We start from the raw sequence: 26252 nt of genomic DNA on the forward strand, positions 1-26252 counted from the left end.
CAAATCACTGATGGAAATCACTGACCAAACACTGAAGTGTGAACGAGGCCTAACTGCTTCCCGACCTCTGCCGTACATGTACGGCAATAGTTGGGACTTCAAAGATGGTGCCTGCTCAGAAGTTGGGGCCCAAACGGCTCCCCTGTGCCCAGATCGAGAGAGCTATTTGGTTGCTATGACAAACTCGGCTCTGAAGACTCCGAGGTCTGCCACAGCAAAGTTCCTATGGTGCTCACATATACTTGTATACACCAACATATAGTTGACATGACCTTTTCCTTCTTTTTCTCAATGGAAAAAAAATCTTAACTGTTACTTCTAACTCATCAGCATCACCTTTGTTAATGATTTTCTACCCCAGGGAATGACTGAAGCTAAACTACCTCGCTGAATCACACATTCACAAGGGTTTTATGCGAGGTGACAATCTGTGCGGGAGTACACAGTGTATTTTATACTTACTTGGACCGGATTTTGGAGGACAATCAAAATTAATGCTGCTCCTTCCTATAGCCTTTAAATCAAAACCTAGATTAGGAGTGATATTTTACTGCACTTTGCTTGAAGAACTAATTCAAGAATTCAATGGCTGGAGGCTCCAAGTCCGCTACATACCAGGATGCGGCAGGTAAGTGAGTCAGCATCTTCATAAATTACATTTATTTATTGATTTTACTCAATTTACGCAAAACACAGATCCGCACAAAATACGTTTATATTCCGTATTTTGTGGAACGGAACAGGTGTCACTAATAGAACAGTCCTATCTTTGTCCGTTATGTGGACAACAATAGGATTTTTTTTTTTTTGCGGAACGGAGATGCGGACATACGGAAACGGAATGCACATGAAGTAACTTCCGTTTTATTGTGGACCCATTAAAATTAATGGTTCCGTATATGGTCTGCAAAAAAAAAGCGGAATGGACACGGAAAGTGTGCATGAGCCCTTATATAGCGCAGCGCTCTAAAGACATTACCATCATTGGTGTCCCCAATGGGGCTCACAATCTAAGTTCCCTATCAGTATGGCTTTGGAGTGTGGGAAGAAACTAGAGGAAACCCACACAAACAAGGGGAGATGACACAAACTCCATGCAGATGTGGATGATAGGACCCCAGCGCTGCAAGGCACCAGTGCTAACCACTGAGTCTCCGTACTGACTGATCAAGAGTGGTAAGTCAGTAGTTGTCTTATTGTGCCTTGTTCCTATGTTTTATTTGCTTTGACAGGTTTATAAGGAGCGCTGTGTATAGAAATCAAGAAGCGTCTCGTCTTCTATGTCCTTGGGGTGGGGGGCACAAAGTGTAAGATTAAAAAAATAAAAATATGCCACCACACACTGCAATGCAGCTTCTAGCCCTGCCCTGCTGATCATAGCCCATAAATTCCATTAATCAAAACAACTGTTATGGAAGGGGGACATAATAAAAAGTGATTTTAGTTGTATATTGTGCTTTTCACAAAAAAATTAATTACAATGGGAAAAACAGGCTATTTCCCCCAAACCTTTTTTTTTTCCTTCCTATAAAAAAAGTTACATAAAAATAAAGCTCCACTTTTTACCAAAAAAGGCACAACAATTATTTACATAGCCAAACGGAAAGAAAGTTATTGCTTTCAAAGACTCATGTACTAAAATAACAGAAACTGTGTATGGTCAGGAATCGGGTATAAATGGCCCAGTCTTGAACTGATACATCAATATTTTTGTTAGAATTGTGGTGTAACCAGATCATTGCTGCAAGTAAACATATCAATCATCAGCTAATCAGATCTTTTACGTGGGTATAAAAATGCTTGTTTCTTGGCAGCACATGTCCCTGTGTAAAGAGGTATTTACTGCCGACCATAAAGTTAACGAAGGGCCACACAAACAATTGTAAGTATGAATGATCGTCTATACGGTTGTTTGTCTGGGCAATTATCCGGCCATGTAAAAGGTCCTTAAACAAGTGCTGATCAATTTGCTATATCATCGATCATCCACGATAAAAACTGCACAAGGCACATGTGGATTTGTTGCAGATTTGCATCATATTTTACCCAATGCATTATACGGGTACCTGCGTTTTCTGCGGCTTTGTTGCAAGGTAAAAGTGGGAGGGGGAATCCACTCCTGAAGCTGCGGGGCGAGAGGCCACTGTGGTGCAAGGTCCTTCACCAGTCTCTGGAGGAGATTTGGAAGATTGAATCTCCTCCTTGCATGTACTTGAGTGGTGCGGAGCGCCCTCTTCTGTTTCCTCTTCAAGGTTGTCCTCTGTTCTTCACATTAAAAATAACAGAACATGCCAATTAAAAGAAGAGCAAATATATCACATAGTACAACATTCATTGATCCACATATTACATATGTGGTCATGTAGCAACATTGGGTAAGGCTAGGTCTACACGACGACATTTGTTGCGCGACAAAAAGTCGCGCGACAGATAGGGCGCAACAGTTGTCGCGCGACATTTTGTTGCACCAATGTCGCGCGACAATTTTTATAATGGCAGTCTATGGTGTCGCACTGCAACATGCGACATGTTGCAACTGCGACGCGACAGTCGCAGAAAAATCCATCTTGAATGGATTTTCTGCGACTGTCGCGTCGCAGTCGCAGCATGTCGCATGTTGCAGTGCGACACCATAGACTGCCATTATAAAAATTGTCGCGCGACATTGGTGCAACAAAATGTCGCGCGACAACTGTCGTCGTGTAGACCTAGCCTAAATTAGAAGTGTCAGATTCCACTTGTAATATTGGTCACCTACTTTTGAAAATTAAAGGAGGAATCGGCTTGGTTGCCATCAGCAACTATGACATTTCTAATTTACAAATTGTTTATAAAATTACTAACATAGTCGACATACAGTGTATATTAATAAACATGTAGTGGTCATTGTTTAGAATTTATTTACGGATGCAGCTCCGTGACATCACGCAGTAACATAAGATGTTCCCGAAACATGTAGGGCCTTTTCCTGGGTGGGCCGGACCCGCTGCGGCCTTGGTGATGCATTTCTTTGCATAACTGGTCCCTGCAGCTCCGCCAACGATTCTTGACTTCATCCACTTTAAAAAAATTACAACAAAGGAAAATTTACAAAAAAAACATATGCTAGGGAGGAGACAGCGTATGACATGTGCTATGCTACGGAGGACAGCGTATGAAATACGCTATGCTAGGGAGGACAGCAAGGATCACATATGTATAGCTTGGCCACTTACCCAAACTCTGGCGACTCTGGTCTTTAGTTTTGGCCCATACACTTGCAAACAGCTCCTGGGTCATTTTCAACCATGCATCATCTATTTTTTGTAGCGCTCGTGATATTCCCGAGACCTCGTGCCACAAATGCAGAGCCCTTTCCTGGACTAGGACAATCAGCTTCTCCATATCCATGGCTTTTGGGGCCTTCAGCATTATGAAATTTGCTCTGCTAGGGCAGGAACCTCTCCAAATAGACTTTCCTCACTGCGCTACCTGGAGTCACACGCAGAGAAACACTACTGTTTCCGATCTGTGCCTCAACTCTGTATCTTGAGTTTAGCAGACCCATTCAAAAACCTGCTGTTTGCATTCCCCAATACGGGCACAAGGCACACACCCTCATGTGCATGAGCCCTAACTCAGTGGGAAAACGGGCCGGTAGCAACTAGAGATGAGCAAAGGGTTAAAAAATTTGATTGGCTGCTTTGCCGAATCTTACAAAAAATTTGCTTTGTCAGTAGTGGGTGCAATTAGAGGGCCACCACCATCTTAATTGAAGATCTAGTGTGAAATCTCGTGAGATCTTCAATCAACCTTCCCGTCGCGAGCAAGTGGATGAGGTATGATTTTTTTTTTTTACACTATTTCAGGGAAAATCAATTTGAACACAAGGAAATTCTGCTTCGTGGCAAATTGAATATTCCCTGAAATTCTGATCGAAGTCTACTTTGTGGACTTCAATTCGCTCAACACTAGTAGCAACCTATCAGATTCCACCTTTCATTTTTTAGATCTCCTTTGAAAAATGAAAGGTGGAATCTGATTGGTTGTTATGGACAACTAAGCCAGTTTTGATAAATCTGCCCCAGTGTGTATGGTAGCAGCTCAGGAGCTCCTCTGTTGTATGATGGCATTAAGCTTTACGTTGTATCTTTGTATAGTGATGAGCTGTCATTAACCTTTGCACTCAAGTTAGCAAATGTTTCAGTGAACGTCAGTCTTTAACACATATCCATGAAAATGCTTCATTCTTTTATCAGCTACTGACAGCGCTGTAAAATAACACGGCCAGCCTTATAAAAGCTTTGCGGAGTACAAGCCCATGGGAACGTCATCACCAACAAGAAAATAAGCCTGCATCCAGTATTGGACATTTAATTAGCTAATAATAGATTAAGGCCCCTTTCAGACGAGCGAGTTCCACGCATCGGACTCGCAGCGTGAGTATGCGGCAGTTCCCATACTGACCTCCATAGCACTGACGGGGTCACATAGCATTATATTGATTTATGATGCTATTTAACTCTTAGAGGTCTGAAATGTATTGGATAAGGCCTCATGCACACGACCGTTGTTGTGTTCCGTTCCGCAAAATGGGGTTCCGTTGTTCTGTGATCCGTTTTTGTTTCCATGTGTCTTCCTTTATTTTTGGAGGATCTCCAGACATGAAGGAAAGTTAAAAAAAAAATCTAAGTCAAGTTTGCCATGCAAATGATAGGAAAAAAACGGACGCGGATGACAATCTTGTGTGCCTCCGCGCTTTCTTACGGTCCCATTGACTTGAATGGGTCCGCAAACTGTTTTCCGTGAAAAAAAAATAGGACAGGTTATATTTTTTTTTATGGACTGGAAACACGGATCACGGACGACAAGCGGTGCATTAGCAGAGTTTTCAACAGACCCATTGAAAGTCAATGGGTCCGCAGAAAATCACGAAAAACGGAACAACAGACACTGAACACAACAACGGTCGTGTGCATGAGGCCTAACACTGACATAATGTTGTCAGTGTTATCCAATAAACTCCAGAACTGTAAGTCCTCTTGCACGCGAACGTATTTTCTTTCCGTGTCCGTTTCGGGTTTTTTGCGGACCATATGCGGTACCATTCCCTTCAATAGGTCCGCAAAAAACGGAAGTTACTCCATGTGCATTCCGTTTCCATATATCCGTATTTCCATTCCGCCAAAAAATAGAACATGTCCTATTATTGTCCGCATTACAGACAAGGATAGTACTGTTCTATAAAGGGCCAGCTGTTCCGTTCCGCAAAATACGAAATGCACACTGATGTCATCCTTTTTTTTGCGGATCCGTTTTTGGCGGACCGCAAAATACATACGGTCATGTGCAAGAGGCCTAAGCGTCACATAGCATCATAAATTAATATAATGCTCATCGGTCCTGGGAGATCAGGATGGGAGCTGCCACATACTCACACTGAGTCCGATGCGTGGAACTTGCTCGTCTGAAAGGTGCCTAAGGGTGTGACCACACGGTCAGGTTTCCTGATGCTGTTTTGGAAGCCAAAATCAGGCGTGGATCCTAAAAGCTAAGAAAGTATAAAGATCTGACATCTCTTTTTTTAATTCACTCCTGGTTTTGGCTTCCAGCATGCAGACACCTGACTCAGGGCTCATGCACATGAACGTATTTTTCCCCCCGTTTTTGTGCAGTTTTTTTGCGGCCGGTACGCGGATAGATTCACTCCATGAAAAAAAAAAAAAAAAATGGAATTTAGGCCTCATGCACACGACCGTTGTGTGCATCCGTGGCAGTTTTGCCGTTTTCCGTTTTTTTTCGCGGACCCATTGACTTTCAATGGGTCCGTGGAAAAATCGGAAAATGCACCGTTTGGCAGCCGCATCCGTGATCTGTTTTTCCTGGCCGTGAAAAAAATAGGACCTGTCCTATTTTTTTTACGGCCAACGGTTCACGGACCCATTCAAGTCAATGGGTCCATGAAAAAACACGGATGCACACAAGATTGTCATCCGCGTCCGTGATCCGTGTCCGTTTTTTCCTATCATTTCAATGGCAAACTTGACTTAGATTTTTTTTTTCATTTTTCATGTCCGTGGATCCTCCAAAAATCAAGGATGACCCACGGACGAAAAAACGGTCACGGATCACGGACCTACGGACCCCGTTTTTGCGGACCTTAAAAAAAACCGGTCGTGTGCATGAGGCCTTACGCCGTGTGCATCCCGTTTCCGTATGTCCGCATGGCTGTTCGGCAAAAAAAGTCCTATTATTGTCCGTATTACGGACTGTTCTATTTGTAGTGCAACTGATTGATTTTTAACTATTGAACTACAGCTGCAGTCCAAAAGATTGAATTCAACTGAAAACATTCATTTGGACTGCAGTTGTAGTACAATAGATAAAATCAATCTGTCGCGCTACAAAAAGTTGACAGTGACATGTATCACGCGACAATAAGTCACATGACAAAAAGGGAACAACTGCACTATGACGTGTCGCAAATTGCGGTCCCCAATGCACAGAACGGACCCACAACGCCCGTGTGCAAGAGGCCTAACTATGACTCTTCTCAGGTGGCCATGACTCTTTTCCAGGCCCAGGCTGCAAGGATTGTGATGTTGGTTTTCGGCAACCACTTACTTGTAACTTATAAATGACAGACCGCTGAAATCAGCTCATCGGTCTCTACTTTATACTGCTGTTAGTATGGGCAGCATAATGCTACATGTACACGACTGTGTGCCCCCCGTGGCCGTATTGCAGCCCGCATACAGCGGGTCTGCAACACACGGGCACCGGCCGTGTGCATTCCGCACCACGGATCGCGGACCCTTTCACTTAAATGGGTCCGCAATCACGGAGGCACCAGCAAAAAAGTTGCGCATGCACTACCTTTTTTTTTGCAGTGCGGACCGTCGGTAGCGGATCGTGGACCCCATTCAAGTGAATGGGTCTGCGATCCGCATGCGGCTGCCCCGCGGTCTGTGCCGTGGCATTTCAGACCGCAATTTGCGGTCCGGAGCACGGGCACGAAGCCCTAATGTTCGTGTGCATGTAGCCTAAAGTTGATGACGGGTTCCCTTTAATGTCCGGCAATACAGGCATGGGGCACACACGCTCATGTGAGCAAAAACCAGTGGCGAAGCCTACTCAGAGATCAGGTGTAATGATTTGATTTGCACTTGTTCTGTGGTTTTCGCTCACAATCACTGACCAAATAAACCCTCATGCAGATGTCCGTGGAACACGGTCCGTGAGATACTGGACTGGCATTGCAGGAGCGCACAGAGTCATAGCAACCAATGGCGACGTGCGCTCCTGCAATGCTAGTCCGGTATCTATTGGACCGCGTTCCACGGACGTCTGCATTAGGCTTAACTGAAGTGTGAATTCAGCCTTATTCTACACCCCCATAATGATATATCAGTGCATTTTTTTTTTTCTGTCAGTCCTATAGTACTAAATGCCCATATTTTTGTACTTACATATACAGTATTATAACACAAACTAACATACACACTTTCTGATAATATCAAAGGAAAATCCATGTCACTGTGGCCAGTTTTAATTACCATGAATTGGAACAGCCTTTAGTACATCTTCCAGAGCACTGACATTCGGAGTACTGATAATGATCACATAGGCATATATGGTCTTTTTCACACGATCGATCAGGATCTGTGCATCCGGATTCCTTCCTTTTTTCAAGCAAGCCCCATTCACTTTTATGGAACCAGGGCTGCATGAAAACCGCACAATATAAAACATGCTGCGGTTTTTCCTGAATGCACAGATGATGCGTGAGACATGATCAGAACCACTGAAATGTGCTATAGGTTTCCCATCTGGATGTTTCCGCTCGTGTGAAAAGTGCATGAGATGTTTCTTTCAGAATCTTGTGACATCATCAGATCACACTTTTGGACCAGATCCAAACTAAAGGGAGTGCAGCATGGATGACAGGTCAGCAATATTAGATCAGTTTGGATGCACCGCTACCTCATCGCCGTTTACCTGCCTGCTGTCTTAATCATTGCGGCAGTGCAGTGTAACTAAAACTGCTTGATCCATTGAAGTCATCAGCAGTGATGGCCAGTTTGCAGGTAAGCCCTTACCTGTGCTGGGAGCCGGTCTGAAACAAATGCGGTCGCCGGGAGCAGGCAGTTCTGAGAACAGCACGATGAAGGCCCCCGGCGGCTGTTCTCAGAACTGCCTGCTCCCGGTGACTGCATTTGATTTCAGTAAGGGCTTACCTGTGCATCGCCGGACTTGTGAGTTAAGATGGCAGCCTGCATGTGCTCACTGGTGAACACTGAGAACTGGCCATCACTGGTGATCAGGACAAGCAGTTGAAGATACACCACACCGTTGCTACAAGTTAGATGTTAAACAGTGAAGAGGCGCAGCACTTGCAGGATCGGTGGGGTTGCCAGGAGTCAGAAAGTAGGCCATCAATTTACTAGCACTGCACAACCCCTTTAATGACAATTTTTGACATGAATATAATAAAAATGGCACCTACTAGAGACTGAGCACTGTACATAGTCTGGCTCAACAGTGACTAGGTAGTGGGCAGCCTAGGGACGAGCATTACATACAGTGCTACTTGGCAAGGTATGGACTTTGGGGTATCTGAGAAACAATTGCATGTCTTTCCCAGTCTACTGCATTAAAAGCTTCCGAAAAACGAATAACCAATTGTCCACTGGGCAGCATGGTGGCTCAGTGGTTGGTATTGGTGCCTTGCAGCACTGCAGTCCTAGGTTCAAATCCAACCAAGCACAACATCTGTACGGAGTTTGAATGTTCTCCCTGGGTTTCCTCCAGGTACTCCGGTTTCCTACCACACTCCAAAGACATACTGATAGGGACCTTAGATTGTGAGCCCCATTGGGGGACAGCCTGATGCTAATGTCTGTGAAGGGCTGCAGAATATAAAAGTGCTATATATGTCTGTAAAATAAATAATGTGGTCATCATATAAAAATACAGTGGAGTGAAGGAATTCTTTCAGCAGTGTGAGGATTTGCTCTGGGAGGCAGGGTAAGCGGACGCAGTACAGAGGCAAAACAAGTTTGTAAATGTCAGTGTTTATTCACACAAAAGGCAAAATAAAAAGAACTCATAGCAGTCTTGGTGTTAACTCGCACAATGAAATGTCCATAGAACAGACACATCACCTTGCTAGCCGTTTTATCCCCGGCAGCCAACAGCAGGCATTAGGGGCCTGTTTCCCAGCATACAGCCCTCATGCGGCTCTCAACCTTCCAGCACAGCACCATGCTTCAGATCCCAAAACAGAGACCCAGCTACTGAGCCCAGCTGCCAATTTAAAGGACAGCCAGGTGCTGCCAAAACCCGGATCGTCACTTAAACTCCAGTCCGGTATTTGATCTCACCTGGCTGGAAATCAGCCCAGCCGCCTGTGTTGGGAGGAAAATACCTGCCTTCCCAAACACAACCCCTTGCTATGTTACTAGATAGGTGGTGGAAAGAGCAATAGTGTCTGAAGTAGTAAGAATTTGAACCTTTACCCTGCTTCCACACCTAAGCGTTTCTCAAACGCGCGTTTTTGTAATAGTAAACGCGCGTTTGTGTGATTGACTGCAGTGTCCTATGGCCACAAATGCGCGTCAAAACGCCCCAAAGAAGCTCAAGAACTTGATTATGCGTCGGGTGTTTTACAGCGCGATCGTACGCGCTGTAAAACGCCCAGGTGAGAACCATTCCCATAGGGAAGCATTGGTTTTCATGTGTTGAGCGTTTTACAGCGCGTTTGAACGCGCTGTAAAACGCTCAGGTGTGAACTTAGGGTAAGGGCTCTTTCACACGAGCGGATCCCGTGCGTGGAATCCGCTGCGTGAACGAGTGCCAAGCCCTGTCCTGGACAGCAGAGACACGGAGCACTAACATTATTGATAATGCTCCGTGCCTCTCTGTGACCTTTTGCTACTTTTTTTACAGTGACAACTTTATCTCACTGTGATTTTGTAGTAAAAAGATCACAGAGAGGCACGGAGCATTATCAATCATGTTACTGCTCCGTGTCTCTGCTGTCCGGTGCGGGGCTTGGCTCTGTTTCACGCAGCAGATTACCCGCACAGCATCCGCTCGTGTGAAAGAGCCCTTAGTCTGTCAGATTCTGCTCCTGCAAGTGCACTGGAGGCGAAACTTCAATATAAAGTGCATTCAGCTGTCACTCAAAGCACGTGAAGCAACATCTTGGAGTTTGTATGTTCGCCCCGTGTTTGTGTGGCTTTCCTCCCACACTCCAAATACATACTGATAGGGAAGTTAGGGCTCCTGCGCATGAACGTATCTTTTTCCTGTGTCCGTTCTGTATGCGGAACCATTCACTTTAAGGCCCCATGCACACGGCCGTTGTTCACAGCCGTGTGCAGCCATGGAACCGCGGCCTGGATCCCTCCTGAGAGCAGGAGCGCACGGCGTCACTGGTTGCTATGACGCGTGTGCTCCCTGCTGCCGCCGCAATACAGTGATACACTGGTATGATCTATACCAGCGTATTACTGTACTGTGCCGGCAGCAGGGAGCGCACGGCGTCATAGCAACCAGTGACGCCGTGCGCTCCTGCTCTCAGGAGGGATCCAGGCCGCGGTTCCATGGCTGCACATGGCTGTGAACAACGGCCGTGTGCATGGGGCCTTAATTGTGAGCCCCATTGGAGGCAGCAAGTCTGTCTGTAAAGTGCTGCAGAATATGTCAGCGATAAAAGTGAGTTATATAAATGTGTAATATAATAAGTGATATTGTATTATATAAATAATAATAAATATAAATGTAAAGCACTGCGGAATATATGAGCGCTATATAAGTGAGTAAAATAAATAAAAAAATCTCTGCCTCCTGGGCACTTGCAGGAGCTAAAACTAGCAGAATAAAAGTTCTTATTCTCACTACTACTGATAAAAGCGCCACAAAATATAGTCTACAAAAGGTCCACTTGCAGCCATCCTCTTCTTGTGTATAGTAGTCAACGTTTTCATTGCCCTTTAAAAAAAAAACAAACCATGTGTGCTTGTTCGTTTTTATATCTGCACTTGTTGCAAACATGTAGATAGTTTTGCTTTGTTAAGGAAGCCATAAACCAGGCTCAGGTTGCTGTTGTAGATCAAGGATCATTCTAGTACCTAGAGATATATATCTTCAGCTAGGTGCATCTGGGAAGGATCCTCCTCCTCCACCTACTCCTGCTGCTGCCAGAGCTGCCAGTGTTTCCCTGGAGGGTGGGGATATCAAGCTTCTCATTGCCCCCTGTTTGGAAGTCAGATAAGTCTTCTGATCAGCTCTGGGAGGATCATTGCCTAGGGAATCCCTGGGGAGACCTTCTGAAATACCACCCCTTGGGGAACCTCCAGCACCATGAAAGTACACTTGAAGGTAATGTATAGAATGACCATGTTTTCAGTCTGCAGTTTTTTTTTTACTTTACTGGTAAACTTTTCACCTGGAAATATAGGGGTAGCCTCTTAGTGTGCAGCTATGAACGTACTGCAAGTCTCAGCATTCCCTACTGCATAGCAGACTTGCAGCATAATTTTACTATGACAGCAATTTCACGAGAATTATACATTTGTAGTCAGCGAGTAATGATATTTAATCACAATATCCTCTCAAAATGACAGTAGATTTTTTTCCGGCAGATGATTTCATGGTATTCAGCTAAATGATAGAGAACTATTAGGGGCGTGCACCGGTATTTGCTATAATCCATACAGAGTAACCACACAGAGGCTTCTTGTTTTGTGGATTAGCAGAAAATACCGGATATTAGATGTTACTATGGTATCATCCTGATGTGTAGGCTGCAAGCATGATCTTTTATTTATTACATGCTGTTTTGTATATTGCCATAGATGTCCTGCTATCCTCAAAGCCATAAGATTGTCCACTCGGTACTCCAGGTTTGCTGCTCGGAGCAGTTTATTGGGTTTCCATGGTAACCGTTCAGCTAGGATATATTATGTTTAAGATGCTACAGATGACAGTTCTTTTAGATACTTGGATTGGCGTACCAGTATATAGTTTTTCCTGATTATATATCTTTATATTTGTAACATTAGAAAAAAAAAATCATGGACCCTAAAGGGTACGACGACACTGGTCATGGCCAGGATCGCGGGGGCATCACAGTGTAGCGGGAATCCCATAAAAATGAATATGGTTGCAGTGAGAGTCTAACACGTGCCGCAACTGCAACCCCTGAGTTTCAAAGAATTCAGCAGAGTTGGATTTTTTACAGCCGGCTCAGACCTGAGCGTTTTACAGCGCGTTCCTACGCGCTGTAAAACGCTCAACAGGCAAGAACCAATGATTCCCTATGGGAATGGTTCTCACCTGAGCGTTTTACAGCGCGTACGATCGCGCTGTAAAACGCCCGACCCCCCAAGAAGTACAGGAGCTTCTTTGGGGCCTCTTGTCGCGCGTTCCCGTACATAGACTTCAGCGGGAACTCGCGACAATGGGCGTTCGCTTGTCTCTGTATGCGCGATTGCAAACGCCCGTACAATCGCGCATACAGAGCGTACGTTCAGTACGCTCAGGTCTGAACCCAGCCTTAGTGATGCAGTTGCAGCACACTTGAAACTCATGTTGCGACCCCATTCATTTCTATGGGATCACCGCTACACTGCGATGGGCCTGCGATCCTGGCCGCGACCAGTGTCGCCATTTAGCCATACCCTGTCAGTCTGATGGACAGGAGTGTGAGTAGCAGTATAATATAATTCTCTACATGTCGTTGTATACTGTTTGGTATAGTTTTAGCCAGGCGTCAAGGTCTCTACCAAGTTACTTGCAATGGCAGTGTCGGACTGTGGGGCCTTGGGCCCACCAGAAAAATTTGTTCTTGAGCGCACTGTAAAGCTACATGGAAATATTATCTGATCACACACTGGCAAGCAGCGGCAATTGCTTTTCTGGTGGGGAAGAATGTTTGAAGGGTTTAGAATTTAACTTCTTCAGCATTCAACAATTATAACTGTGGTAGATGACAGGACCTCAGGTCGGTGTTGTCGTCGCCCAGACATCTGGAACAGTATTGACTTCACACCACACAGAGCAATAATATTTTTAGGTTTTCACGTGTATCTATTTAGATTAAAAGGAGGATTTAATCCTATCTCCTGAACTTATACATGACGGCTGTATTGCAGTGCCTGAAGCCATACCACTACTTCACATGAAGACCAATGACTAAGGATGAGTGAACTTCTGTTTTCAAGTTCGGCGCACAAGGTTCGGGTTCAGGTTATCTAAGAATTCCTTTACAGATTCTGCTACCATGGACCATACGTAAGTTATGATCCGTGGTAGCAGAATCCATAACGGAATTCTTAGATATCCTGAACCCAAACCTTGTATGCCGAATTTGAAAACAGAAGTTCGCTCATCCTTAGTCATGACCTCTGTGTACTGTACTATGTGTATGGATATATTTTCTCATACAGGCAATATGACTGCATGGTTCTCCATAGAAAATATGGATGACGCAACAATGCCTATCCTTGTCCCCAAAACGGACAAGAATAGAACATTCTGTCTTTTTTGCGGAGCCATGGAATGGACATACGGATGCCCACACGGTGTGCTGTCCGAATTTTTTGTGGACCCATTGAAATAAATGGGTCCACATCCTATCTGCAAAAAATGCAGATCGGTTGCGGGTAATCGGTTGCACCTTTTACACCGCACCTTTACCCTGCTTTCACACCTGAGCGTTTCCCAAACGCGCGTTTTTGACGCGCGTTTTTGACGCGTGTTTCTGACGCGCGTTTCTGACGCGTTTGTGTCATTGACTGCAGTGTCCTATGGCCACAAACGCGCGTCAAAACGCCCCAAAGAAGCTCAAGTACTTGTTTGAGCGTCGGGCGTTTTACAGCGCGATCGTATGCGCTGTAAAACGCCCAGGTGAGAACCATTCCCATAGGGAAGCATTGCTTTTCATGTGTTGAGCGTTTTACAGCGCGTTTGAACGCGCTGTAAAACGCTCAGGTGTGAACTTAGGGTCACACTCTGCTATGAACGCTTGTTAACGATTATCTGGCTGAGAATCCACCTGTGTAAAGTGGCTTTAAGCTATGACTAAGGAGAACTTGTTTTGTCCAGAACCCGTAAGCGTCTTCCCAGGGAGTTCTGGAGAACTACATTTTCTCTACAGTTAGGCCCCTTTCACACGGGCGAGTTTTCCGTGCGGGTGCGATCCGTGCGGCGAACGTATGGCACCCGCACTAAATCCTGACCCATTCATTTCTATGGGGCTGTGCACATTAGCGATGTTTTTAACGCATCACTTGTGCGTTCAGTTGAAATCGCAGCATGCTCTATATTGTCCGATTTCGACGTGACGCAGGCCCCATAGCAATGAATGGGGTGTGTGAAAATCGGATGGCATCCGCAAGCAAGTACGGATGCCATGCGATTTGCACGCACGGTTGCTAGGAGACGATCGGGATGGAGACCCGATCATCATTATTATTTTCCCTTATAACATGGTTATAAGGGAAAATAATAGCATTCTGAATACAGAATGCATAGTAAAACAGCGCTAGAGGGGTTAAAAAAATAAAAAAAATAATTTAACTCACCTTAGTCCACTTGCTCGCGAAGCCCGGCATCTCCTTGTGCCTCCTCTGCTGATGAACAGGACCTGGGGTGAGCTGCTCCATTAAATAGAGGTTAAGGACCTTCGATGACGTCACTCCGGTCATCACATGATCTTTTACCATGGTGAATCACCATGGTAAAAGATCATGTGACGTACCATGTGATGACCGGAGTGACGTCATCGAAGGTCCTTAACCTGTATTTAAAGAGGACCTTTCACTACTCTACAAACGAAAAACTAACTATACCTGTGGGCAGAGCGGCGCCCAGGGGTCCCCCTGCACTTACTACTAAGTCTGGGCGCCGCTCCGTTCGCCCGGTATAGGCTCCGGTGTCTGCGCTCCCTCTGACTGATTTCTTGTAGGAGGCGTGTCCCTTGCTGCACTGCTGGCCAATCGCAGCGCACAGCTCATAGCCAGGCTATGAGCTGTGCGCTGCGATTGGCCAGCAGTGCAGCAAGGGACACGCCTCCTACAAGAAATCAGTCAGAGGGAGCGCAGACACCGGAGCCTATACCGGGCGAACGGAGCAGCGCCCAGACTTAGTAGTAAGTGCAGGGGGACCCCCGGGCGCCGCTCTGCCCACAGGTATAGTTAGTTTTTCGTTTGTAGAGTAGTGAAAGGTCCTCTTTAATGGAGCAGCTCACCCCAGGTCCTGTTCATCAGCAGCGGAGACACAAGGAGATGCCGAGCTTCGCGAGCAAGTGGACTAAGGTGAGTTAAATTATTTTATTTATTTTTTTAACTCCTCTAGCGCTGTTTTACTATGCATTCTGTATTCAGAATGCTATTATTTTCCCTTATAACCATGTTATAAGGGAAAATAATACAGTCTTCAGAACATCAATCCCAAGCCCGAACTTCTATGAAGAAGTTCGGGTTTGGGTACCAAACATGCGCGATTTTTCTCACGCGAGTGCAACGCATGACAATGTTTGGCACTCGCGCAGAAAAAATCGCGCATTTTCCCGCAACGCACCCGGCTCTTATCCGGGCAAAAAAACTCACGCCCGTGTGAAAGAGGCCTTATTCTGTTACCAGAGCTGGTACGGCATATATTCTCATCCAGAAGTACGTTTGTGTTATTAGGAGTTTAGAAAGAGTGTGCGGGAGCGGTAAGCCAACCAATGTCTTTTCATGGACACCATTCTTGTTTAATGTTTTTCTAATAGTGGACACATTAGTATAGGGTTTTTCCAGTTTGTAAAATCTTCTTTAGGTCTTTTGCTGGGTTCTTTCTCATCTCTTTAAGGCCTCATGCACACAACAGTATTTTTTCACTGTCCGCAAAACGGGGTTCCGTTGTTCCGTGTCCGTTTTTTCTTCCGTGTGTCTTCCTTGATTTTTGGAGGATCACCAGACCTGAAAAGTGAAAAAAAATAAATCTAAGTCAAGCTTGCCTTGAAAATGATAGGAAAAAAACGGACACGCATCACAGACGCGGATTACAATCTTGTGTGCCTCCTTTTTTTTTTTTTCACGGATCCATTAACTTGAATGGGTCCGCGAACCGTTGTCCGTCAAAAAAATAGGACAGGTCCTATTTTTTGAACGGACAGGAAACACGGATCACGGACGTGGATGACAAACGGTGCATTTTCCGAGTTTTCAACTGACCCTTTGAAAGTCAATGGGTCCGCAGAAAATCACGGAAAACGGAACAACGGACACGGATGCACACAACGGTCGTGTGCATGAGGCCTAAGGATTGCTTTTTGTGCTCTTGGAGTGATCTCAAAGAACTCCAATTATGAACATTGCTATCTTTTCTCCATTGGTAGTTGATTTGTATAACTCTTAACTGATTTACATCAAGGTCTTCAGAAATGCTTCTGTAGCCTATTCCAGCTCCATGCATCTCTTCCAGTTTGCTCATTTCTTTTTTAAGGCATGTGAGCCTGGAGGAATGTTTTTTTTATTTTATTGTTTCTGTGCTGGAATACCCCTTTAATGAAAGGCTGACCAGGAAATTCCAAAGGATTTAATAACTTTTTCTTCCAACTTACAAAATTTTTTTTGGGGGCTGGTTCTGATTTTTACATCAATTAAATGACTTTTAAGTGTGGATGGGCCAGCCCAGGCCGACAGAACAGGACTTAGGCCTCGTTCACACTTCAGTGTTTGGTCAGTGATTTCCATCAGTGATTTGTGAGCCAAAACCAGGTACAACTCTAAGGCTGGGTTCACACTTGAGCGTTTCACGCGCGTTTTTGACGCGCATTTTTATGCGCGTTTTTGTAATAGTAAACGCGCGTTTGACGCGCGTTTGTGTGATTCACTACAGTGTCCTATGGCCACAAACGCCCCAAAAGTCGCTCATGTACTTTTTGGAGCGTCGGGCGTTTTACAGCGCGATCGTACGCGCTGTAAAACGCCCAAGTGTGAACCATTCCCATAGGGAATCATTGGTTTCTCCTTGTTGAGCGTTTTACAGCGCGTAGGAACGCGCTGTAAAACGCTCAGGTGTGAACCCAGCCTAAACACAGAACAGGAGCAGATCTTTCCCTTCTACCTCATGTCTGTGGAGGCTCCACTCCTTGTTTTGGCTCACAAATCACTGATGGAAATCACTGACCAAACACTGAAGTGTGAACGAGGCCTTAGTGAAGCCAGTATTACCCTGGGTTCAGACCTGAGCGTTCGGGATGTTGCGCTCTGTATGCACGATTGTACCGGCGTTTGCAATCGCGCATACAGAAACAAGCGAACGCCCATTGTCGCGCGTTCCCGGAAGTCTCATGTACTTCTTGGGGCGTCAGGCGTTTTACAGCGCGATCGTACGCGCTGTAAAACGCTCAGGTGAGAACCATTCCCATAGGGAATCATTGGTTCTTGCCTGTTGAGCGTTTTACAGCGCGTAGGAACGCGCTGTAAAACGTTCAGGTCTGAACCCAGCCTTAGGCTACGTTCACATCTGCATTTAGAAATCTGACAGGCTGTTCCAGAGAAACGACCTGGTGGAGTCCACATATCCAGCATAGCCAGATAATGCAGTGAATCGCTGGATTCCCATAGACTACAATAGGATCTGACTGGGATCCGGCTGCTTTTCAGCAGAAATGCTGGCTTTCGGCCAAACAAAAAAATCTTTCATACATGATTTTGTCCGGCCGAAAGCCTTCATTTTTGTTGAAAATTGGTCAGATCTCATTGTAGTCTATGGGGTTTGAGCGGTTCACTGCGTTAACTGACTATGCCAGATACGGTAAACTCCAGCAAGCTGTTCCACTACAAGATTTCTAAACATAGATGTGAACGTAGCCTAAAGGGTGTATTAGACACCCAGATGCTGCGATTGTTGGGAGGGAAGCAGTCGGCAAATAGCTAGCAGAGGACACAGCTGCTGTTACACAACATGGGGAGTAATCTGCCGCCGGCAAATCCAGATCTTTCAGCATGCTTTAGAGGCAGTATTAGACTGCCAGATGATCAGTAAGGCCTCGTGCACACGGCCGTTGTTTTGGTCCGCATCCGAGCCGCAGTTTTGGCTCGGATGCGGACCCATTCACTTCAATGGGGCCACAAAAGATGTCGACATTCCCTGTGCTGTCCACATCCGTTCCTCCGTTCCGTGGTCCGCAAACAAAATATAACATGTCCTATTCTTGTCCGCGCTTTGCGGACAAGAATAGGCAGTTATATTAAAGGCTGTCCGTGCCGTTCTCCAAATTGCGGAACTCACCCGGACGCCATCCGTGTTTTGTGGATCCGCAGTTTGTGGACCACAAAACACACAACAGCCGTGTGCATGAGGCCTAACGAGAATTCATAGGAATGCTCATTACTGATCATCCGGCATAAAATTTGGCAGTCTAATACACCCTTAGGCCTCTTTCACACTACAGTTTTTTGCGTTCCGTATACGGTCCGTTTTTTGCGTTCCGTATACGGTCCGTATACGGTCCGTATACGGAACCATTCATTTCAATGGTTCCGCAAAAAAACGGAATGTGTTCCGTATGCATTCCGTTTCCGTATTTCCGTTTTTCCGTTCCGTTGAAAAGATAGAACATGTCCTATATTTGGCTGCAAATCACAGTCCGTGGCTCCATTCAAGTCAATGGGTCCGCAAAAAAAACGGAACACATACGGAAATGCATCCGTATGTCTTCCGTTTCCGTTCCGTTTTTTGCGGAACCATCTATTGAAAATGTTATGCCCAGCCCAATTTTTTATATGAAATTACTGTATACTGTATTTGCCATACGGAAAAACGGAACGGAACAACGGAACGGAAACGGAACCACAACGGAAGCAAAAAACGGAACAACGGATCCGTGAAAAACGGAACGCAAAACACTGAATTCAACATACTGTAGTGTGAAAGAGGCCTTAAGAGAAGTTTTCTGACTTCATAATAAGCTGCAGATGTAGCCAGCATTAACCCCTAGGATACCAGCACCGTACATGTACGGCACAGAAAAGTGGGACACAAATCCCAATGCCATACATGTACGCCGCTCTGATCAGGCGGGTGCAGGAGCTTCGCCCGCTCAATAAGCTACAGGGGTCCGGCAGTCACTGATAGCCGGACCCCTGCTGTATGCGCCAGCATCGGTGAAAACACTGATGCTGGTGCATTAACCGTTGCACGGCCGCGGTCAGCGCTGATCGTGGTACGTGCAGTATCCTGCCGGGTCCGTGTGTCCATCGGGTCCCTGCGCTGCTGTAATGGGGACCCGATGGCAGGGAATGCAGCTCGATGCCTTACTTAGGCCCCTTGCACACGGGTGTCACAGATTTTGTCCGGATGCGTTGCAGGAAACCCGTGCAAGTGTGCACACAATTTCTCTCAGTTTTGTCTGCGATTGTGTTGTTCAGTTTTTTCTACGCGAGTGGAAAGCGTTTTAATGTGTTTTGCACGTGCGTGATAAAAAACTGTATGTGGTACCCATACCTGAACCCGGACTTCGTCACTGAAGTTTGGGTTCGGTGTTCTGTAGATTTTATTATTTTCCATTATAACCACGTTAAAATAATAGCATTCTTTAATACAGAATGCTTAGTAAAATGTCCCTTGAGGGTTAAAAAATAATTTAAAAAATTACTCACCTCATCCACTTGATTGCACAGCCGATATCGTCTTGTTTCTTCTTCTTTACATTGTACTCTGCATTCTGTATTAAAGAATGCTATTATTTTCCCTTATAACCATGTTATAAGGGAAAATAATAAAGTGAATAGACCTCATCCCTATTTATTATCATCTCCTTAGCAACCATCCGTGAAAATCGCATTGTATCCGCACTTGCTTGCGGATGCTTGCGATTTTCATGCAGCCCATTCACTTCTATGGGCCCTGCGTTGCGTGAAAAATGCAGAATATAGAACATGCTGCGATTTTTCACGCCACGCACAAGTGATGCATGAAAAACATCGCTCATGTACACTGCCCTATAGAAATGAATGGGTCAGGATTCAGTTCGGGTGCAATGCATTCACGTCACGCATTGCACCCTCGCGGAAAACTCGCCCGTGTGAAAGGGGCCTTAGGCATCATGGCTACCTTCCGTGACAGCCTGTGAGATCCAGCCCCCTGGATCTCACAGGCAGGAAGTTGTAAGTGTATCACACAGTGTAATACACTTACAGCCAATGCATTACAATACTGAAGTATTGTAATGCATTGTAAAAGACCCCCAAAAGTTGAAGTCACAAAGTGGGACAAAAAATAAAGTGAAAAAAGAAGTAAAAAAAAAATCCTTTTTCTGAAATAAAGTACAAAAAATAGTAAAAAAATAAAAATAGGGGAAAAACAGAAAAGTAGACATATTAGGTATCGCCGTGTTCGTATTGACCGGCTCTATAAAAATATCACATGATCTAACCCCTCAGGTGAACACCGTCTAATAAAATAAAATCTGTGCTAAAAAAACTTTTTTTTGTCACCTTACATCACTAAAGTGCAACACCAAGTGATCAAAAAGGCGTATGCCCACCAAAATAGTCCAATCTAACCGTCACCTCATCCCGCAATGAGGCCCTACCTAAGACAATCGCCCAAAAATATAAAAAATAAAAGTAGACATATTAAGTATCGCCGCTTCCGTAACAACCTGCTCTATAAAAATACCACATGATCTAACCCCTGAGGCGAACACCGTAAAAAAAAAGTGTCAAAAAAGCCATTTTTTTTTCACCTTACGTCACAAAAAGTGTAAAAGCAGGCGATCAAAAAGTCATATGCAGCCCAAAATAGTGCCAATCAAACCATCATCTCATCCTGAAAAAATTATACCCTACCTAAGACAATCGCCCAAAAAATAAAAAAACTAGACTATGGAGACACTAAGGCCTCGTTCACACTTCAGTGTTTGGTCAGTGATTTCCATCAGTGATTTGTGAGCCAAAACCAGATGCAACTCTAAACACAGAACAGGAGCAGATCTTTCCCTTCTACCTCATGTCTGTGGAGGCTCCACTTCTGGTTTTGGCTCACAAATCACTGATGGAAATCACTGACCAAACACTGAAGTGTGAACGAGGCCTAAGTCCTCTTTCACACGGGCGTCACGGATTTGCTCCGGATGCGTCGCGCGTGCACTGCGGGAAAACCACGCGAGTAGGCACGCAATTGCAGTCAGTTTTGCCTGCGATTGCATTCTAAACTGAATGTGGTACCCAGACCTGAACCCGGACTTCTTCACTGAAGTTCGGGTTTGGGTTAGGTGTTCTATTCATTTTATTATTTTCCCTTATAACATTGAGGGGTTAAAAAATAAATTGACTCGCCTCATCCACTTGTTCGCACAGCCGGCATCGTCTTCTTTCTTCTTCTTTCAGGACCTGCAAAAGGACATTTGACGTAATCAAAGGTCCTTTTGCAGGTCCTGAAAGAGGACGATGCCAGCTGCGCGAACAAGTGGATGAGGTGAGTTAATTTTTTCTTTTCTTTTTTAACCGCTCAAGCAACATTTTAGTAAGCTTTCTCTTATATAACCATGTTATAAGGGAAAATAATACAGCAAGTTGACTTTTATCAATTTACTAACATCATCTCCTAGCAACCATGCGTGAAAATCACATTTCATCCACACTTGCTTGCTGATGCTATGTGATTTTCATGCAGCCCTATTCATTGCTATGGGGCCTGCGTTGCATGAAAAACGCAGAATATGAAACATGCTGCGATTTTCACGCAACGCACAAGTGATACGTGAAAATCACCCCTCATCTTCACAGCCCCATTGCAGTGAATGGGTCCAAATTCAGTGCGGGTGCAATGCGTTCACCTAACGCATTGCACCTGCGCGTAATTCTCAACCGTGTGAAAGGGGCCTAAAACTTGATATTTATTTTTTGCTTCAAAAATGATATTATTGTGAAAAACTTAAATAAATAAAAGAAAGTATACATATTAGGTATTGCCACATCTGTAATGACCTGCTCTATAAAAATATCACCTGACCTAACCCCTCAGATAAACACCGCAATTTTTTAAAAGTAAAAACGGTGTCAAAAAAGCAATTTTTTGGTCATCTTGCATCACAAAAAGTGTAATACCAAGCGATCAAAAAGTCATACACCCCAAAATAGTACCAATCAATCCGTCATGTCATCCTGCAAAAAATGAGACCCTATCTAAGACATTATCTCCCCAAAAAAATATATATTTTTTTTTTTGTTTAAAAAATGCTGTTATTGTGTAAAACTTAACTAGCTCAGGACCGCTGAACGCTGGATTGCGTCCTGGCGGCGGCCCTGTTATTCCTACTGGACGCGCCGGCGCGAGATTTCCTGTGACCGCGCGCACACAGGAGCGCACGTTCACAGGAACGGGAGGTAAACGAGTGGTGTCTACAGCCTGCCAGCGGCGATCATTCGCTGGCAGGCTGTAGATGCAATTTTTTTTTAACCCCAAAAAGGTATTTTAGGCGCTGTTTTGATAACAGCGTCTAATATACCTGCTACCTGGTCCTCTGGTGGTCCCTTTTGCTTGGATCGACCACCAGAGGACACAGGCAGCTCTGTAAGTAGAACCAAACACCACTACACTACCCCCCCTGTCACTTATTAACCCCTGATCACCCCATATAGACTCCCTGATCACCCCCCTGTCATTGATCACCCCCCTGTAAGGCTCCCTTCAGACGTCCGTATGTGTTTTGCGGATCCGCAAAACACATACGGACGTCTAAATGGAGCCTTACAGGGAGGTGATCAATGACATGGGGGTGATCACTCCATATAGATTCCCTGATTACCCCCTGTCATTGATCACCCCCCTGTAAGGCTCCATTCAGACGTCTGATCCGCAAAACATGGACACCGGCAATGTGTTTTCCGCATTTTGCGGATCCGCACATTACCAGAACTATATAGAAAATGCCTTTTCTTGTCCGCAATTGCGGACATGAATAGGACATGTTCTTTAGGCTCTACAGAAAACACAGTGTTTGCCCCACAAAAAGTGGGGTCATCCTCGTCCTCACTGTGACTCTCGGACTCAGAGGCAAGCTGGTCGTATGCCTCCTCGGCCTAGAACATCCTGCGGGCCATAGGGGAGTGTGTGTGTGCGTGGAAAACTTTATTTGGTGTGCGTGTGTATGGGGGCACGGGTGTTCGCAAACTCACCCTAAACTTAACAGACAAAAAAAAAAAAAAAGACTAAGGCCTCTTTCACGCGGGTGTTGCGGGATGCAACTCGCGTGAGAAAAATTGGCATGTTTGGTACCCAAACCCGAACTTCTTCAAAGAAGTTCTGGCTTGGGGTCGGTGTTCTGAAGATTGTATTATTTTCCCTTATAAATGGTTATAAGGGAAAATAATAGCATTCTGAATACAGAATGCATAGTAAAATAGCGCTGGAGGGGTTAAAAAAAAATTAAGAATCATTTAACTCGCGCAGCCGACATCTCTTCAGCCTTTTTTCTTTGCTGTGTGCAGGAACAGGACCTGTGGTGACGTCACTCCGGTCATCATCACATGGTCCATCACATGATCCATCACCATGGTAAAAGATCATGTGATGACCGGAGTGACGTCAGCAAAGGTCCTGTTCCTGCACACAGCAAGGAAAGAAGAGATGCCGGCTGCGCGATCAAGTGGATTAGGCCTCTTTCACACTACAGTTTTTTGCGTTCCGTATACGGTCCGTTTTTTGCGTTCCGTATACGGTCCGTATACGGAACCATTCATTTCAATGGTTCCGCAAAAAAACTGAATGTGTTCCGTATGCATTCCGTTTCCGTATTTCCGTTTTTCCGTTCCGTTGAAAAGATAGAACATGTCCTATATTTGGCCGAGAATCACAGTCCGTGGCTCCATTCAAGTCAATGGGGCCGCAAAAAAAACGGAACACATACGGAAATGCATCCGTATGTCTTCCGTATCCGTTCCGTTTTTTGCGGAACCATCAATTGAAAATGTTATGCCCAGCCCAATTTTTAATATGAAATTACTGTATATTGTATTTGCCATACGGAAAAACGGAACGGAACAACGGAACGGAAACGGAACCACAACGGAAGCAAAAAAACGGAACAACGGATCCGTGAAAAACGGAACGCAAAACACTGAATGCAACATACTGTAGTGTGAAAGAGGCCTTAAGGTGAGTTAAATTTTATTTATATTTTTTAACCCCTCCAGCGCTATTTTACTATGCATTCTGTATTCAGAATGCTATTATTTTCCCTTATAACCATGTTATATCCATGCCTCCTAGCAACCGTGCGTGAAAATCGCACCGCATCCGCACTTGCTTGCGGATGCTTGCGATTTTCACGCAACCCCATTCATTTCTATGGGGCCTGTGTTACATGAAAAACGCACAAAATAGAGCAGCTGCGATTTTTACGCAACGCACAAGTGATGCGTGAAAATCACCGCTCATGTGAACAGCCCCATAGAAATAAATGGGTTGGGATTCAGTGCAGGTGCAATGTGTTCAACTCGCGCATCGCATCTGCGCGGAATACTCACCCGTGTGAAAGGGGCCTAACAAAAAAAAAAAGGGGCAAAAAATTTGAAAAAAAAAATATTAAAAATTGCTGATCAACCGTCTGAAGTTGATCAGCGGTGGGGTGTGCGATGCGCTAACAGTGGCCGGAAGCTAAGAGTGCTGGCCACAGTCAGCGCACACAAAAAAGTTAGGGGTGGGGGGGTAGGGGGGCAAGCTGCAGCACGCCTGGGGGGTCTAGGGTCACACAGCTGTGCTGTGGACCCCAGACACACGATTTAGAGTGATACAATCAAAATTATATATATTTTTTCTTCTTACTAACGTTCCCTAAAATATCCCTGCCTAACCTAACCTTTCTCTAACCTTTCCCTAATTACCTGGGTGCTGGGGCACAGATGGGGTGTTGGGGTGCTAGCCGGAGATCCGTGCAGCGATCCGATATGCAGCGCTCCTCTCTCCACGGCTCCCCGGACACAAAAGGAGGAGGAGAGGAGCGCTAGGGAAATTTAAACCTCCCGCCCCTGCAGCCGACCAATGAGATCGATCCTGAAAGGTGATGTCACAATCACCTCTCAGGATCGCAGGATGGTGATTGGTGGTGTATTATCACACCACGGATCACCATCCTGTTCCGGATTATCAGGTCCCCAGAGACCGAATAACCCGGAAACGCAGCAAACCACAGGTCTGAATTGACCTGCGGTTTGCTGCGATCTCCGACGCATTGAGCCAAGGTGCCTGCTCAATGATTTGAGCAGGCACCGGGTTCAGATCACCACCCGCTGGACGGCGGTGATCGGAACTATACATGATGTACTGGTACATCATGTGTCCTTAAATACCGGGACAACATGCCGTACTGGTATGTCATGTGTCCGGAACAGGTTAAAAAGTGGGTTTTGCAAATTTTTTGACAAATTTCAAGATTTGCTTTTAAGCCTTCTAACGTCCCCCAAAAATAAAATGTAATTTATAAAATGATCCAAACATGAGGTAGACATATGGGAAATTGTGCTAGCACTAACCCACTGATTCTGGTGCTTACTACGTCTGTAGTGACACTACAACGTCACTCTTCTATTAGGTGTGTTATGATGAATCTTCCAGGTTAGATTGTAGTTCAGGAGAACACTGTAGCTGCATATCTTTTGATAATAAATGTATTGCTGTTATGAAATTCCTTTTTTAATACGTTATGATTTTCATTTTGCTGTGAGTGCTACACATCATAAAAAGAGATGAAGGCTAATAAAATGGCGTTATCTAGGGGAGGTTGATAAACTTTGTGTCAAAAGGTTTCTTCCTCATATTAGCATAATTTTGTTATACTGTCTACATTTGGACTGAAAATGCCAAGCAGGAGAAAATTTTTTAGGCGTGACTCAAAGTAATCGGGTGATTATTAACAGCAAGTTCCAACCTAAATGACATAGAGTAATTCATAATAGAAAACAGACATAGTTCCAACATAAGTGATGTATCGGAAAATATTAGTACATACCATAGATATACACAGGGGATAATAGGCTCAAAACGTTGCTTACTCCCTCAGTTTCAGTTGGCATAAATTATAAAGTTAATTGAGTAATGAGAATATAATGTAGGGACTTATAGCCAAGATTCAAATCATTCATCCGCCAGTTATTGAATGTGTATGGTTTCTTTAAAGCGCTTGTCCCAACCGGACAAAATTGTTGATAGTGATAGCGGTGATAGTAATATGTGGCTCCCATTCAGATGAATAGTCAAAGACTCCCTCT

General features: G+C 44.9%; 1 protein-coding gene across 3 annotated transcripts in view; it reads left to right on the forward strand.

Annotated features, from left to right (window-relative positions):
• Nucleotides 1–419: 419 nt before the first annotated feature.
• The window catches only part of TRPM6 (transient receptor potential cation channel subfamily M member 6), a 220812-nt gene continuing 194979 nt past the window's right edge, over nt 420–26252 (forward strand). For all 3 annotated transcript variants that reach the window (XM_044287801.1, XM_044287808.1, XM_044287816.1), the window contains exon 1: nt 420–628. In XM_044287801.1, coding sequence (XP_044143736.1) covers nt 620–628 — 9 coding nt within the window. In that variant the 5' untranslated portion in view covers nt 420–619. The remainder of the gene's footprint in view (nt 629–26252) is intronic.

This window comes from Bufo gargarizans, chromosome 1 (genome assembly GCF_014858855.1).
Source record: "Bufo gargarizans isolate SCDJY-AF-19 chromosome 1, ASM1485885v1, whole genome shotgun sequence".
NCBI lineage: Eukaryota > Metazoa > Chordata > Amphibia > Anura > Bufonidae > Bufo > Bufo gargarizans.